Genomic DNA, 18,251 nt, shown 5'->3' with positions numbered 1-18,251 from the left:
ACATAAATACGGGCTGCTCTGCAACGGTAGGCCTTACTTCATCTCCACCAGCAATTCTCCTTTGCAACACTTTAAGCAATCAGAAAGGCTCAAGTTGGAAAACTACTGGGGCAGAATAGTTTTCAGTCAGATCAAGCAGCTGACCTGACACACCTTGCAAATGCACAATCCCTTGACCCGATACCATAGGAGTACATTGCCAGGGACAAGAAAGCAGGCCAGCCTGATTCAGCAGCAGCCCACAGCTATATAAACTTTGGTGTAAAACTAAATCCCATCCTAGCAGCAGTAAAGTATCTATATTTGCTGCTTATGCTAGCTACAGCACTCATTTGCTGATGTTTGAATAAAAGCTTTTCTTATGCGTGTTTTGTCCCAAGAGGATAAGGCAAGGCTGCAGATCTAAAAACAAACAAACAGACCCAAGGGAGCTGTCACGCGAAAAATCCACCTGCAGGAGCTGCACGCTACCAGCGCGTCGTGTCCTGCGGTGAGGGCTGTTAACAGCCCAGCACATGAACTCCTTGAACAGGAAGCACAGTGCACATGACACCAGCAGAACTATTTATAAAAAGCCTCTGCATCAACAGCGAGGCGTGCCCACGTTTTGGCACACAGCCAGCAGAAGGAGCCCTCTGTAAACACAGCAACATGCTTACCAAAAAAAAAGAACACCCCACACCGTTTAATTTGAAGTTTTGTAATTAAAGTTATTTTTTTTAAAAACCCCTCCTGCTCACGTTAGAAATTTTAAGTACTAAATTGGTAAGCATGCACATAGCAACACATTCATTAAAAAGGGGAATACCTCATCTTTCTTTACACTGAATACCTGGGGAAAATGAAAATGGATGGCTACCAGTACAAATAAGTTTAAAGTGGAGATTCCTTCTACAAATATCCCTCCTCAGTAGGGAGCTGGGCCTGTTTAATGAAGTGTAAAGCAGACCTCACTCTTCGGTCTCAGTTTGTGCCCGCGCAGAACCATTTAATATTTTGCCGTTTCCTTCTAGAAAACCATATATAGTCAGAAAAGTAGGTTTTTGTAATCAGATACTAAAGCGGCCCACGTAATTAGTGAAGAAGAAAGCATTCTTCTTCAGATCACTTAAAACTGATTTTGCCTTTCTCCCTAGCCCTAAAGCAACTATATAAGGAGATTAACTTTTTACCTACTGCTTTTCACAGTGAAAGTTGCCTGTTTTTCTGTTATTCCTCCTTTTGACTCAATTTCTGTACTCTTACCAAATATTTGGTAACTTGGATATTTATACGCTGCTTTGTCATAAAAGTGACAACAGAGGAACTATGAAATACCATTGACACCAAGTTTCAAAAAGTCCCAGTCATCTAACTACAAAACATTTAAGCAGGAGTTGATGTCTCTGTAACAACTACCCAGCCAGAAGGCTAAAAGAAAACCTCTCAGTGGCTATCCCTTCAACTGAAGTTTTAAAATTAAAGTTTTAAAATTTTCTGTGTTTAAGGAAGGACTATAATGAAAACAGAAGCCGGGATCTGGAGAAGAGAAAAGGGGGTGGGGGGGGGACACTTTAAAGCACTTCAAAAACAAATTTTCAAGTTTTCCTTATTTGAAAACCACAGACACTGAGGGAGAGGAAAAAGACTTGACATACGGTACAAAATACACATCCATTTATTTTTATTTTACACAAATATTGTTAAGTAAGGGAAAGGAAGGGAGAAATGAGTTTGCAGATATCTACACGGGAAAAGCTGCAAGCACAAATGAGAGCAAGACTTATCTTGATGTACTCAAATTACAAACCCAAACAATAAGAGGTAAGATCCTAAAAGGCTTCCAAATATAACCAAGGAAAAATATTTCTAACTAGAGATTGTCAATAGTTGCAAACCTATAATGCTGACAGGGTTTGTTTTCAGAGCTTTTTGTAAGAGATTTAGCGCCCACTTTCTTTGGGACAAATCTGATCAGTCATGCACTTTTCCTAGGCTTCTCAATAAGAAGAAACTTTGACTGCTGATCATGATGATTTATAGTCATTCTTCCATATCTTCCTAGGCTGAAGATGTTTTACATCTACGGGAAAAATCTTTCTCTTTTCCTCCCGCACAGGAAGTTTGTTCATTTTCCCTACCATCCCTCACAGGTAACTCAATCCATGACAAGCCCAAAGCAACAAGATAGTCCCAAACAGAAAAAGCGATCCACAATAAGTCTGCGCTTTGAACGCACCTTAAAAGCTGCAGTACCTCAAAAGCTGCAGTACCTCAGCATGCTGCACAGCTATGAATCAGAGCTTACTCGGACAGAGTGAGGCACGCTCGTCATGAGGTTTTTCTCCCCAACAATAAACAGTGCTGCGTAACCAGCACAGCAGGGATTTGCACAGGGTTTACACAGTACCAGTTTGGTGTCCGGCCTCTGCACTGCAATGGGGGCTGCATGGCAGCACCGGTCCCCACCGAGAGAAAACCCCGCTGGCCCTCCACAAGCCACTCGCCCTGGGCAAAGAGCTTTTCCGACTGCTCTTACCTTACGGCGATCTCCAACAAGGCAATATGGAAACTGCCAAGGGTTTTGAAACTTGTGACAAATTAGAGGTAGATAAGCCACAAAAAAAAGAAGTCAGGCACTGCTTAGGAGACTAAATTCAGGATATGCACAAGTGATCACGATACAGTTTTCTTCTATATTCAGTTAGCCACAGAAACATAAAAATAGAGATTACAGTCAGACAGAAGGAACAGGATAATTGCATTTAACACTTCAAGGAGCCACGAAAGAGTCTGTAATTCAATGGTTGACAATATGCTGATTATATTGCTCAGGAAAAAAAAAAGGGGGGGGGGGGAAGGAATCTACATTGAAACAGACCTGTAACACCAAGCCACTAACACGACGAAGAAAGAAGAAAGAAGAAAGAAGAAAGAAGAAAGAAGAAAGAAGAAAGAAGAAAGAAGAAAGAAGAAAGAAGAAAGAAGAAAGAAGAAAGAAGAAAGAAGAAAGAAGAAAGAAGAAAGAAGAAAGAAGAAAGAAGAAAGAAGAAAGAAGAAAGAAGAAAGAAGAAAGAAGAAAGCCCCACACATACTATTTTCACAGAGCTCCAGCAAGCTAACCGGTATTTATCTTAATGTTTTCCCAGGTCTCTCCTACTGCCTTTGCCGGCTTAACCGCAGGGAACCACAGCTGATTCCATTAAAACAACGAACACAATAGTACCAACAGCAGCAGCAGCCCGCTGGCGGCCGGGCTGCGCCGGGCCCGGCCGCCTCCCTGCAGGCCGCGCCGCCCGCCCGCCCGGCCCCGCGGCCCCGCTCCCGCGGGAGGCGGCCCCCAAGCGCCCCCCGCCCGGCCCCGCCCCGGGGCGCAGGCCAGGGGCCGGCCCGCTCACCTCTCCTTGGAGTACCGCTCCCGCTCCAGCCGCCGCTTGCGGACGAAAGCCATGGAGCCGCTGCAGGCCGCGGGGAGAGCCGGCAGCCGCTCCGCCAGGCCCGGCCGCCGCCGCCGCCCGCCCCGTTTATAGCGCCGCAGAGGCGGGGGAAGGCGGCTGGCGGAGCCGGGGAAGGGCGGCTGCCGGCGCCCAGGCCTCTGCGCCCTCGCCCGGGCTGCCGCGTCTCTGCGGCCCGTCACGGCCCGCGGGGAGCGGGGCGTGGGCCGGGCCGGGCCGGGCCGGGCGGCCGCCCCTCGGCATGGGGTCTCCGTGGGGCAGGGTACCCCCCGCCCTCACACACTTTTTCTCTCTCTCTCTCTCTCTCTCTCACTAAAGCTTCTGCTGTCGCTGCTGACGCCCAGGGGCCACCCATGTCCCCAGCTCACACCTGCCCAGAGATCACGGCTTGGCAGGAAAACGCAGCCTTGGGCGATTGGGGAGAGGTGGCCCCACCGCCCCACACAGCCACTAGCCTCTGCCTCCCTGTCCCCACCACCCCGCAGGGCCACCAGCCTCTGCCTCCCTGTCCCCACCACCCCGCAGGGCCACCAGCCTCTGCCTCCCTGTCCCCACCGCCCCACAGGGCCACCAGCTTCTGCCTCCCTGTCCCCACCTCCCCACACAGCCACCAGCCTCTGCCTCCCTGTCCCCACCACCCCGCAAGGCCACCAGCCTCTGCCTCCCTGTTCCCACCACCCCACAGGACCACTGGCCTCTACCTCTCCATCTCTACCACCCCACAGGGCTGCCGGCCTCTGCCTCCCCGTCCCCACTGCCCTGCACTGCCCCTGGCCTCTGCCTCCAGGCCACCACCATCACAGAGGTCCCAGCTGTGTCCCAGGCAGAAAGGGAGGGTAATGTCTGTGCTGAAAATTGCTTTAACATGCAATAACAATATTATATTCAGGTTGCTCGTCCCCACATTTTACCTCCACAATAGCAGGTACCTGGATAGGCTTTCTCAGGGATGGATGTGTGACGGTGCAGCCTAGAGCAGACAGGATGCCCGAGGGCCTCACTGAAGCCTGTGTCCATCATTTGTACAGCTGACTGAGGGCTTTTCTACTCAAAGCCAGTATTAGATGCTGTTCTCCTAGTGACTATGATTTTTTTTTGTGAAAACTTTTGTAAAAGTTTGTAATAAAGGTGCTTTTAATCACAAGTGCTCCTTTTATATACTTATTACATCGCAAACAAGCTTAAATAAGAGATATAAATATAAAGCAAATTCCATGAGATTCCTTGTGACCGTAATGTGTGTGACAGATGCAGCCTGCATAGGAGATAAAGTTCTTCTGCCAGGTGTTCAAAATCTAAGAAAAATTCTGTGGAAGGGGAAGTAAATGCAATTCTGCACGCTGTAGTTCATATAACTGCCGCCGTCTCTGAACAAGCTACAATGCCTTTATTGACACAATCTCTTGTGAGGCAGGAAAATACTGTTATCTGCATTTTTATAAGTAAAATTTGAGTCACAGAGGAGATACAATTTGTCACATAGGAATAAAAGAATTATAGGCTTGTAGGCCTCAAGAGATTATCTAATCTAATCTCTTCACTGAGGCTCAGTCAGATATATGTAGATCAGTGTTCCTAAAACATTTTCACTTTGTGGACCCATAAACATGAATATGAGAACTGTTGTATATACTGAGAATAGGTTTGCTTTTTATAATTGCCCTTCGGGGACCTCTTAAGAGTAGTTCAGAGGATCTTAGGAGACGGGGACTGGAGTTTGAAAACCTCTGAGGTAGATCATCCACTAGAACTGTTCATATAATCAGTTTATAAAAACACCTTTTTGAGGGAAATTCTATAACACTTGTATGTAGTTTGCACTAATGTTTGGCTGCATTTATGTGTGTGTTTTGTCCAATATCCAACTTGAATTTTCTTTGGAAATGGACAATCTTTATTGTATTGTTCACATATATTTTATAAATATGTGTGTGTGTGTGCGTGCGTACATGTAAATATATATATATTTATATAGGTATGTAGACGTATATGTTCAGTCTTCTCGTAGAGTAAACCATTTCATTAGTTTTCTTCATAGACTGCATTCGTTACATGATTTTTTCTTACTCTTTTTCTCTATCTTCTTTCCAGTATGACTTTTGTCATATTGCTCCTTGTAGCAGCCCTACTGAGGCATCAACAACAAAGTGGAGTAATTATGTACCAGGTATGGGACATAACGTAAAAGATGAAAGGAATTTCCGTTAATACATCCCAGAAATAAATTTACTTTTTTCTATGATGGGACCTTATTCTGCTCATTGTCTTTTCTAATATGCTGCCTACCTCGTTCTCCCCGTTTTGTTAGGTATGTTTGAGTTCTTCTCATGTGCAACCGTTTTCCTTAGCCTTAATGATTTTATCCTGCTAACTTTAGATGTGCATCCAAGTTACTAAAATAATTTAGAACTCATCCTCCTTCTAGCTAGGCTGTGGAAAAGCACTGTTTTTATATGGCTACTTTCTGTTACATCTTAATGAAAACGCTGAATAGAACTGAATCAACTGCAGATCCTTCTGGGATTCACTGAAAATGCTCTCCAGGTTTGGTTCTTTACAAGCCTCATGCCTATTGGCTTGTGATTTCATGACAACTTTATTTCCCTGGCTTTTTGTTTTAATAAATCTTAATAAATCTTTAATAAATCGAATGCATGGGACAGTGTCTAAATTATGCTAATCTCAAGACCTGTGAAATCCGCTGTTTCTCTACTGAACGAGTGAAATTGATTCTTAAAAAGGACATTAGATTGGTCTTAGATTTTGTGTTGTTCATGACAAATGTATGTTAACTGCTTTATCACAAAATTTCTTCCAGGATATCTCTAAGGATTAAGATTAACCTGGAAGGCTTTGCTTTTCCTAAATAGACACATTTTATACTTTTCCAGTCTCCTGGAACCTGCACAGTCTTCTAGCTGTTTAGAGATTATTTTACCTATATTATTAAAGCAAATTCTTCAGGCCCTATTGACTTGAATAAATACATCTAAACAGTCTTTAACCTGTTCTTTCTCTGAATTCTTAAGAGAAATTTCATTAAGTATCTGGACACTTCTAATATATTTTCAGAAGATTTTCCTCTTGTCCTTTATATCCCTTTTTGCCTATCACTCACTTTGTACTGTAGGCTTTATGATTTTATTTTTACAAGCTAATCCTATTCTTTCATGCTCATCTTCAGTTATGTCTCCTTATTGGGGCTTTTTTTTTCAAATGCTTAACGAGTTTTTTATGTGACCTTTAACACAGTCTACGTCAACTTCCCCTATTTCCTTTTTTGTCCACATCAAGATAGCTTGCTGTCGTAAGTTTAATTAAAAAATGAGTCTATTGTTCTCTGTAAAAAATCTAGGTTAGCTTTAAATGACTGAGCTCAGGCCTAGACCATGCAGAAAGGAGGTTAATTAGTTCGTGCAGAACAAGTTATGCTGCTGTTATGATGAGCCTGCTTTTAGTATCTGGACTAACTTGATGAAAGGTAGCTTAACTATTTCTATGTAACAGTGCAATCCGTAGCTGGCAGTGCAGGCATGGTTTTTCTTCCTCTTCTTAGAGCAGAGAAGCCTATTTTTGGTAGAATGTCTCATGATCACTTTCACCCAATTTACCTTCCACGTTTGACATCAAAATTAGTTCCTCCCTACTTGTCATGAAATTCAAGTTAGTAACGTCTCTCATAGTTTCCTTTACATCTTGAAGCAAAAGATCATCCATAAAAGGTTACGAGAACTTAATGGACCCTTCATGTCCTGCCACATTGTTTTTCTAATTGATATTTGAGTAATTTAAATTCACTGTTACGTCATAGGAAAGCTTTTTTAATGCCTCTATTAGTTGCCTAGAAAAAGTCAGAAAAAATGTTGAATTCCTCCTTTTGAATAGATCGATAGTCTATAATAAAAAATGAACCCCAATCATGACATACTGCTACTTCCTCCTTTTTACTTTCACCAAGACACAGTATCTTTTGTTTCTTTCTTAATTTGATACAAAATGAAGTATCTTTTGCTTTCTTTTGCCTTTATTTCCTTAGCAAGCTGTATTCTTATACACAACCGTTGCTGAAGTGTGCCATTATCTCTGTGATGCTACTAAAACTATAGTTTTTCCAAAAGTTCTTTGCTTTTACTCAGTAGATCCCTGGCATTTGTCTGGAAATATCCCAAGGTATTTTCCAGGTTGCTCATGGTTTTCCTTTCTGTCTTAATGTCTATCAACTTCTTTCTTCTCTCCTTCTCTCCCTGATTCCACACCTCTAGCTCTTTGTGACTGTCCTCTTTCAAAGTCTCTTTCAAATGTTAGAAAAAACACCTCACAATCTCCGTGAGACACTATCCTCAAATGCTCCTTCCCTTCTGTATTGAATGGACACCATTTCTTCCCAGCAGCACAAATGGAACAGAACCCCATGGTCAAGTAGACTCTTGTCTTGTTCAGGCTCTTCTGTGTAAACATCTACAAAACTATGCCTTTAACCCCAGGATCTGTCACCCCTGCTGGGGAGTTTTTCTTTGGCTGGGAGAGGAAATATAATCTCTGCACCTGGTTCTTTTACGGCTCTCCTCCATAGCCTTGAAATCACTTCTTTTCTCTTCAGTCTTGGCGGTAACGTTGGTACCAATATGGATGACCAATAATAGCTGGGACCATTGGGGAAGCCTCAGATTGCATAGGCCAGGTTTATGAGTTCCGTTGTCTGCCGGGAAGATTGTCAAACCTTCAGATAAGTCTAAATCTGATTCCTTCAGAGGTTAGTTCTGACTACCACTGTGTTTATTTTTCTTGAGTACATGGTGCCCTCTCCCTGGTCAGCAGGTTCTTCTCTTCTCCTTGTTCATAGGGGTTCCTGATCCCGATGAAGAGGAGATTCCTTTGGGACTGGAGCATTATCTGTGCATAGAGTGGCTAAAAGCCAGTCCCTTCCCCTAAAAACATTAGTCTTTCTTCTGTCAAAATGCTACTCTAATCCTATCTGGCTGGCTAGCTTCCTCCATTCTAGATTTTTTGTCAGCAGCCTGTTATTCAAGTCTATGTCTGCCCTTGTATTTTCCAGGTAAGCACCCCTGCTCATTTTCCTTTTCCTGAGAAACTAGTGGAGAGCAAATAATGGAAAGCATCAGAATGTCAAGACCTAGTACCATTATATTTTCACTCCTATAGTGTTAGCTTAAATACCTAAGGGGTTCAATTCAATCAATGCCCACTTCTCAACACAAACTTAAAAATGCACATAGATTTTTTTTATGGATGGGGGAGACCATGTGAATGCATACCCCTTAATACATCCGTCAATATCATTGTAAATATAGTATTCGTGTCTCAAAAGTAGTACTATACATACTATGCTAGTAGTTCATTACAGGAGGTTTCTACAATGGTGGATTTCTGGCAGATATTCTCCAGGGCATTTTCTGCTAGAGCTTTGTCCTCCAGGTACCTGAAAAGCTTCCTGAAATACAATGTTCAAGTGTTCCACATCAATTCATCCTATTATATTGAGAAGTTTTAGACATGTTCAGGGTAGGCTTAACGTCAGCTGTTGAAGGCAGTGGTAAAATTCTCACTGAATTGTTGGGGGCATAATGAGACTTCTGAGCGTATTTCAAGGATCCACCCAATAATGCATTTATTCTGCAGGGTATGGCAATGGCCAACCCATGACACGTTAACCAAAAGCAAAGCTTGAAAAGGATGCTTTAGCTTATTGCTATAGCTCTAGTCAAAAAATAGAAGCACATTTTTCATGGAAAATGACATAGTCACCTTGTGCTGTTTTTCAATGATACTTAAACTATTTGGGATTTTCCTGTGAACTTTCATGGTTTTAAAAAATTTTAAAAATAAGTTTTCAGTTTTGTGAAGTCAGCACTTTTAAAAAGATTTGACTGAAAATTTTTACTTTTTTTTACTTTTAGATTAAATTCTGTAAAAGAGATCCTAGCTGTAAGCTCTCTGTGGCATGCACTATCTTTTCATTGTATGTGTACTCACAGACTGCAGTAATAGATCCCTAACTGGTACATCTTGCTTCTACCACAGTAACAATAATAGCATCAACAGCATCAACAGCAACAATAATTAGATGTTCCTTGGCTTATCTGTTGCCCCAATCTGAATGATGACTTGGAGGCACATGCAAAAATTCCACTAATTTAAAAATAATCACGTAAAATCTACCCTGATCATACCATTGCAAGCTCCAGGGTGAACACATTCAGGCTAGTTTGTAATCAGCTTAAACGTACTAAATTCTGCTATATGTTTTTTTAAGCTAGTTGTAAATCAATTTTTGTGTGTACATAATGAAGTTTGTAAGTGTTTAACTGATTTAAAATCAATTTTAATTAAACCAATTTTTGTCAATAAACAAATTTACCATCTTACCTGGAGCAAAGTAATCCTATGGGCAGCTTTGTACTATTAGCATTTCAAGTTGTTGTGTAAGAAAAACAGTGAAAGCAAGGAAGAGAGAATTTTGTGCAAGTGTTTTACACAGCAATTTAAATGGAAGGTTCCACGTAAAAGTAATATTTCTAGTAAAATCTCTCCGAACTATAGCCATGATCAAATGTAGTACTTGACTATAAACTGTTTTGTTTTTATGATTCATAGAAGTATTAGGCAGTCAATAAATCCCCTTTAAGTCTCTGTATTCCTTCACTAGTACTACTAGCAGCCCTTTTTCATGTGTTAAGCTGTGCAGAATTTCAGGACTGGATTCCCAGCCTCTGGTGTGGTCAGTTTACTCTGTTTAGAAACTGTAAAATGGCTAATGTAGGCATGCATGGGAAACAGTGTGCCTATAGGCAAATGCATAACATAGAAGACAACTCCGCTCAGTTCTCAGCCAATGCAGACATCTCTTGGGACAACTGCATATGCAATTTAGAAGAGGTAGGTTGTCACTAGTCTTCAATTACTTTGAGCTGTAGATGTCTACTATGATCAGAGGTAAAATTTGGAAAGCTGTTTTGTCTTTTTTAGCTGCTGAAGCTTAAACCCAAAGTCTTTGGACGAGGTGAATCATCATATCCTAATCATATCCTATTTGTCTGGCACTGAAGGAATGACTGCACTTTGAGAGATGTTTTTCTTTTTATATATTTTGAGCGTTTAAGAGTGACTCCCAAATCCCAAGTCATATTCTGACTTGGCAATTCATTGGTCATGAAACTCTGAATATTCATTACTTCCCAAGGTGGAGATGGACTTCTTCTAGAAACTGGTCAGTCTCTGCTCTCCACCTACAAATGGATCCCTATGGCCTCCTTATAAGAGTGACCTGAAGAGGATTTGTAAAATAGTGCAGGGTATATGGAAATCCAGAAATAATCCTGTATGCTTTTATATACCCACACTGTTGAGGAAAACAGCACTTACTACTAATCCATTCTCTCAAAAGGCATATAAGATTTAAAGATCGAAGACAAAATTTTAACATAAAAGAATATATTTACTTTATTCCATTAAAATAGCTTTAGAACATGTGTTGGGGTCCTTGCTGTTAACTATACTGGAAAAAACTGCAAGGACCCCAATAGGAAACATAATGCAGATTATGTTTATCAAATATGATTTTACCTAGCAAGTTCAATATCCCAGCTGCTTTATGAAGCTGATGGCTTAGCTCCCTCCCAACACACACACGCATATTTCATGTCATTAAAAGCATAATAGTCACTCTGCTCTGACGTATAAATGCTAAATACGGTACCACAAATGTTAAATTTGAAAAGTAGATGAATGGCTGAGTCATTTCTCTGTGTAACCAGCATTGGTTTTAAGGAAAGAACTTTTAGAGACCTCATTGCATATAAACTTGCATAGTCTTTAGAACAATGGGATTGTATTCCAAATAACAGGAATGAAAACAAAGATGGATAGATATTGTGAGACAAAAGTCAAAAAGTCTAGGGGAGCGGGGAGCGTCTGTTCAGGAAAGATACACTTATGCAAAAATAATGTCAAAATAGAACCTTTCAGAATAATCTGTTTTTTGTTTTATCCATCACCATAATATATCACTTAAATGGAAGTTTAAAAAGTACCTTATAATATTTCTGTTTTTCCCTATTTTTGTAGGTACAAAGTTGATTTGATGGCAGAACGTTCCATTTGCACATTGTTTTATTTCTTTGTGAGCAAGTACATGTGATTGTATGTTTAAGAATGTACATGTAGAAAACTGCATGGCAAGGGCAAGTTTGAATACCACTCTGTAAATTGCCAGGCTGCTAAGATAAGAAGCCTCCTTTTTTTTTTTGGTCAACAGTTTCAGCATTCAAGCAGAAAGAAAGGGAGAAGAAAGCAAAAGAAGAGCTGAGATGTTCTCAGAAATAAGACTAAGCTGTTTAATTTGCTCAGTTAGGTTTTGAGCGGAAGTCTTAAAAATCTTGGCTGAGAATCTTTTTAAATGCCTGTATTTTTTTCCATAGGTAATAGTCCCAGGTATGTTAGACCATGTATTCATTCGCTACTATTGCTGCTGTGTACCCAACAGTGTTCTTGCTGCAAAGAGGAGCTATGATAGAATAATATTCATGCTTTCATTTCAGAAGTAAAACAGTAAAACGGCTCTGTAATTAGATAATTTTCACACTTACATGCAAGAATGTTATATTTCTTTAACATAGAGTCTAAATTACTGGTTAGTCATAGCCCATTTTCCATAAATCAGAACCTGGTTCAGCAATGAACAAACTTATGGAAAGCTAAGTTCTGTACAAATGTTACTACTGCATGATTAACTGGGGTATGCATGAAAGTGTAAGATTGGCTCTGGCAAAGCTCGAATAAACAAATTAAACAGCTTATCGTCTAGTGAAGAATACACAGTAAATGTATATAGGCCCTTCCTTCAACAGCGTCCCCATCTGGAAAGCTTGACACATTTTGTATGACGTGTAATATTGATGTCCCGTGAATATATCTGTGAATGCAAGAGTAGATTTTTTCTTGACTGGAAAATTGCATTTCTTCTGTCAGCAGTCAATAGAGTTATATTCTATTTTAGAACAGCTGGAGAATACAGCACTTCTATTCAGTGGGATTTTTCAGGGCAAATTTCTTCAGGAAATAATTGTATTGGAGGCACTAAGGATGGAGTTCTTCTCACCTAAATTTAGCCACATATATGTGTCAAGCTTCTAACCTAAGATAGTCTTCCAGGTTTCTACTGTACAACATGGAGAGAGATGGGCAATTCACCACTCTTGCCTCAGACACCACCCCTAAGGGGAATGAATTGATGCCCACAGGATCTCTTTTTACTACAGAGAGAGCCCAGATGACTGTCTTAAATTAGACATCTAATTTTAAGACAACTACAGCTAGATAAAATGAGTTGCATTGCTGCAGGAGATGGTTTTCAAAAGCGGTCATGGATGATGTTATGTTGTCTGTTAATGGCACCTCAAAACTGCCTCAAAGATTGAACTGCCCTGCTGGCCATATCACACACATTGAGGAGTAACCTCCAGCAGAAACAGAGCTCCAGAGTGCCTCAAAACCTCTGCGGTTGTGCAGACCTCATGAGTTATGATGATCAGACATGCCTGGAGAGACTGTCCACCATGCAGCAGGGAAGGTTCCCCAGATATAAAGCATAAAGCTGCTCTTGCAGCTGCTTTGTAAGCCATGCTTTCATTGTGGTGGAAGCCCAGCCACTATCAGCTGACTGCTTAGAGGGAGAGAGGAAAAGCAGTCTTGTGCATTTTAAGTAGATTGCTTTTAATCCAAGAACAGAGGTGAAATTGTAAGTTGTTGTGTGCTCTGAAAAATTTCCAGAACCAATTTAGGGCTTCTGTTCAGTACTCATAAGCATACGGTAATTTCTGCAGTATAGCATTTAGAGTTCCCACTTGGAATGGTTTGAAAGAGAAACACAGTATAGGATATTGCTGTCTCATTATGATAACCTGACTTCAGTGGCCTTGTGTTCAAAGAATTGGAAGAGAATAGGATGTGAGAAACTACTTAGGACTACATCACTCAGCAATATGCAGAAAATAAATTGAACAGCTCCTCATATTATGTTCCAGTTTTTAAACAACTTTAAAGATTCCTAAAGGGAAAGACCATTAATGGAAGAAGCTGTTCAGCTTTAAGGTACCTGATCACTATTTTCAAAAGAAAAAGAAAGATGGTGGAAAGATGGTTTAGATAGTAAAGCAGGGTTTGGCTTGTCATTCATAGGTGGTAAACACTGAAGGATTTGCGTGTTGCAAGGGTGTATTTTAAGTCACTAAGAAAGATTTTTAAAAGCCAAAGGAAAAGACATCTACCCTTTTTCTGAGGTTTTGAGCCTCAGGTCTGTTGACTCCAAACAAGCTTGTGTGCTCAGGATCTTTAATTATCAGGTATAAAAGTATCCGGCACTATAGTTGACAACTTAAGCAATGAGTCATAGTGGCTTGGGAAGAGGGGAAAAGAAATAAAAGCCAGGAGTATGGTTTTTGATCACCAGATGTATGTCCAACAAGTGGGATGCATTCTTCTAGCCAACTGTACATGTGAGTTGGATATTTTGGACTCTGATGATCTCATCAATGTGTATAAGTACCTGAAGAGGGGGTATCAAGAGGATGAGGCCAATCTCTTCTTCGTGGTGCCCAGCAACAGGGCAAGAGGCAATGGGCAGAAACTGAACCACAGGAAGTTCCATCTGAACCTGAGGAAAAACTTCTTCACTGTGAGGGTGACAGAGCACTGGAACAGGTTGCCCAGAGAGGCAGTGGAGTCTCCTTCGCTGGAGATATTCAAAACCCATCTGGATGTGATCCTGGGAAATATGCTCTAGAGGACCGTGCCTGAGCAGGGAGGTTGGACTAGATGATCTACAGAGGTCCCATCCAACCTAAACCATTCTGTGATTCTGTGATTATTTCCCAACTTCTATCTGAAAACATTTGTTATGTCTTTATATTAAGTAAAAAACTCTTTGGGAAAGGGAGAATCTTTTGGTTTTGTTTGTATAATGTGCAGTCCATGACTCAGCTTCCAGACACTAAATCAATTACAACAACAACAACAGTAGAACTACATGAGCTGTCGATGATGATGATGATGGCAACTGGGCCACAGGAAAATCAAAGAAACAATAAAGGCCTCAAATGTCTAAATTAAGTTATGAGATCATAAGCAGTTCTTTTTAGCAGAGGAGAAACATTAGTATGGACAGGATAAAGTTCTACCTGTAAATTACTGTTAGCATCTGATTGATGTTCAAGTTTTTCTTTACTCTGACCACTGCTTCTCAATCAATCATTAGAACAGTAACTGAATCCCTCCAGAACTGAAACCTTGCGAGTTAGAGGTGATACTTGAAAGAATTTGTCTTTTTGAAAATATTTTCCAGTTTCTGCCAACGTATATGTATCTCTTTGTAACTAGCAGTGAGATTTCTCTGGCTGGTCTCTGCTGCTCACTATGCTTTTGTCGCTGTTACATGTCTCCGGATACGTAATTTAGGCTCTTTTCTCTGCAGCCTTTTTCTAGAGAGATTTAGAAACTTATATTAAGAAGCAACCAATGTTTAAGTTATAAAATAAAATTATAACTTCATCTGTGTGTAGGGAAGTGTGAAACAAAGCAGGTGCAAGTACAATGAAAAGACAGAAAAGTTACAGAATGTTTAGATACACATTTAAAATGTAAATAGTGTCTAAATGTTTGAACACTCATTATTACACAGCTCCCAGTGCCCTTAGGACACTCACAGACAACACATGAAGCCACTTTAAAAGCTAGGGGGAAGTGCAGAGCTTTTAATTCCGGCAGGCTGTTCACAAAGTAGATCCAACCGTAAACCACAGGTTCTTGTGCAATGGCAACACCACAAAGGTTTGTTTTTCTTCCCTATATTTCATCAGCATCTATAGCCACAAGTGTTACAAGTGCTAACTGTCTACCGTACATGGGGTATAAGAATTTGTTTTAAGTGTAAAGGTACAGATGCTGCAAACTAGCAACAAAAGAGTTTTACAAAATCATCTGTGGTATTATTTCTGCTTTTGAAACGATCAGACAAAAAGTATGATTTGTAGTCGTACTCCCCACTGCTTTTGGCCGCAGCAAAGCTCTGGCAGGCCAGTATTCTTGCAGCTCGCTCACTACTCACTGGGGGATTACCTCCGGTTTTCAAATGCTTATACTTAGTTTCCTGCCGGATGATCCACAGCTCTCCTAATTTCTCTTTTTGCTTTCAAGCGCGTTTTGTAAAGCTTTTGCATTGCATTACCTCCAGTTCCTAGGGCTTGCGTTTACCTGCTGACTGATACAGAGCTCCGCCTGCTGGTGGAAAGTTAGTACGATATATTCGTTCTCAATAGAAAATACATTTATTTCACCTCAGAGAGAGAGAGAGAGAGAGAAAATAAAGTATTCTGAGATTGGTTCCACCCAGACAAAACAGAAACTTATTTTTATTTAGCTAGTACATTGATGAGAGTTTTGCATATAGTTTATATATGTATTTATTTAGATAAGTAAAATCTGGAAAAACAATTTGTAGAAATGTTTTCCTACAAGTTTACATTACATATATTTGCTTATGCAATGTTCAATCATATAACATCAGTGGACATAATAAGCTCTAAACCCTAAAATTTTTCCTTATTGTATTCTTTTAGATCCATTTAGGATGCTTGTTTCTGGCAAGGATCACTTCTACATTTCAGAAACCAAAATAAGGATTTAAACGCTCAGTTTAAGATATCTTTAGTTAAGAAAGCCAGTATTAAGCCTTAGAAAGGGAAAAATGCACCGAAAATTAATAACTGGTGTGAATTGTGACCTTAGTGAGACTTCCTATTAAATTCCACACAGCCAAGGTTTCAGACAGAGAGGTGAGTGAGGTTCTTCAAATGTCTTAAAGTGGGAAAAGAGAGGAGGCTTAGATTTATCAACATATGCAAGACATTTTGAGGCTAACTTTTGGATTCTTATCAGAAATACTCTAAAAATACACCACTGAAAATCTGTAAAGCTATTTCCCTGTACTTGTATTGAAAGGATAACGGGTCAGCTTTCCGTAGATTAAAAAAAAAGAAAGAAATAGAAGTGCTTTTTCACATTTTTGGTCACTTGATGGCACTAGACTAACACTGTATACATATTAATCACTGACAATATAAGAATATTTCTGTGCAAATGTATTTTTTTAAAGCTTGGCTTGATGAAAGAGCTTTGTTTTGTTCAGGGCAGATTTCAGACATAAAAGAGATTAAAAAATAAACAAACATAAACCCAAGAAACAGTTGTGAAATGTGGTTTACTGTGCTCCTTCTCTCTTGCTAAAGTTCATGACATACTATAAATACCATGAAGTAATGGAATACATAGCATTTCTGAACAGAAAAAAAGCCCCAGTTTTTCAATGTAAAAACACTGAAGACCAAATCAAGCCTTCCAGCATAAAATGTAGTAGAAATATCTATGAATTAAGGAAAGTGGCGTTTCTGCTCAAATGTACAGCCAGCAGGTTGGTTTTGGCTATCTACAGTAGGCAGAGCATGTGAACATCCTGGCCTTTTACATATCTCAGTATCTACAGGGAAGCTAACAGTTTTTTGGGGCTAAATTTCAGGATTAAGTGGGTGAATGCAGAGGTGAAGCAGGGAGAGCATGGCACGGATGCTCTTGCTCATGTACTAGGAAGCTCATGGTGTTAGAGTTGGCTAACGAGGAGATTGCAACCCTCAGCGTCTCCAGTAAAGCTACCTCCTCATGGATTATCCAGGAGAATGTCTATATTCTCTTTATTCCTATTTAGAAATCCAAACGAGAACTGAGAAATACTCAGTTAAATGGAGCCTTTTCCAGGACTTTTCAGGATATGATTAGAGTAGTAATGGAACATTGTTACTTGATTGTTAGAAGTTTTGAGATTTCAGAATGCTTTTCCCTCCTACAAAAGGAGAAAAAAATTGAAAATTTTCATAGATCGACAGTCAAAAATGCTTTTGGTTGGGTCAAGGAAAATATTTTGGTTCTGATGATGCTTTCTCTCTGGCTATTTTGACTTCTTTTTCAATGGGGAAGTTAGTTAGATTTCAAAACAAAACTATTTATAAACTCCAAAGACAATCTTTTATTTTGGAAATGTAAAGCAGGAGATTTCACAAAGGTAAAAAGGCGGGGGGGATTTTTTATTCTTTTTCAGGTGGAGATTACGTTCAGTCCTTTCCCATAAATGAGTTTTGCTTTAGTGAATCAGTAAACACAAAATGTAACACAGAATTCCCAGCCAGCTCTGGAAATGATGCTGCAGATTGCAACTACTCTCCTCCTTTTTTAGCAAAACTCCTAACAGAGCAATTGTGGCCGGGTGAGTAGCATTTGCACAGAGGGACTTTCACAGAGCTGAATATGGGAAATTCCATGATATCATATGCGTCTGTCCCAGCTTAAGGGGAAGGAAATGCAGGCTTTGTATTTTAAGGCAATGCTTTTTCTTTTGATAATCTTTAGAGTCATAGCTGAAGCATTCTTTACTTTCCATTCTTCTTTTATTACCTATTACATTCCTGTCTACTTGCAGGGTGGGAGACTTGGATGGTACTTATGCTGAGGAAGAAAAAAAAAACCTCTGTGAGTGCTCCGCCGCTTTTGGAGCGCTGGATCATTTATCTGCAGGTTTTTCGTGGTCTCATTGTAACTACTGCAGACGGAAGGTTGTGATGGGCTTCACTTTTTTCATGTCCTTTCACTTTCCTATTTTCAGTGAATCGGCAGTTCTCACAAGATACGGTGCTTCCTTGGGTTTTGCACAGTTCACAATGGCTTCAGTTAACTGCTAGATTTGCAGCTAGCGAG

General features: G+C 40.3%; 1 protein-coding gene across 6 annotated transcripts in view; it reads right to left on the bottom strand.

Moving 5' to 3' along the window:
- Positions 1 to 3,615, bottom strand: part of NSMAF (neutral sphingomyelinase activation associated factor) — a 37,578-nt gene extending 33,963 nt beyond the window's left edge. The window contains exon 1 of one of the 6 annotated variants that reach the window (XR_011139215.1): positions 3,378 to 3,605. Coding sequence is in view for 1 of the 6 variants with exons in the window: in XM_068932639.1 (XP_068788740.1) it covers positions 3,378 to 3,430 (53 nt within the window). In the remaining 5 variants the exon portion in view is untranslated. Of the gene's footprint in view, positions 1 to 2,235; positions 2,289 to 3,074; positions 3,152 to 3,205; positions 3,260 to 3,377 lie in introns of those variants that run through there. The other 5 variants (XM_068932639.1, XM_068932640.1, XM_068932644.1 and 2 more) reach the window with 5 other exon arrangements.
- Between the last annotated feature and the right edge of the window lie 14,636 nt (positions 3,616 to 18,251).

Source organism: Struthio camelus, chromosome 2, assembly GCF_040807025.1.
Source record: "Struthio camelus isolate bStrCam1 chromosome 2, bStrCam1.hap1, whole genome shotgun sequence".
NCBI lineage: Eukaryota > Metazoa > Chordata > Aves > Struthioniformes > Struthionidae > Struthio > Struthio camelus.
This window is presented reverse-complemented; position numbering and strand designations above follow the sequence as displayed.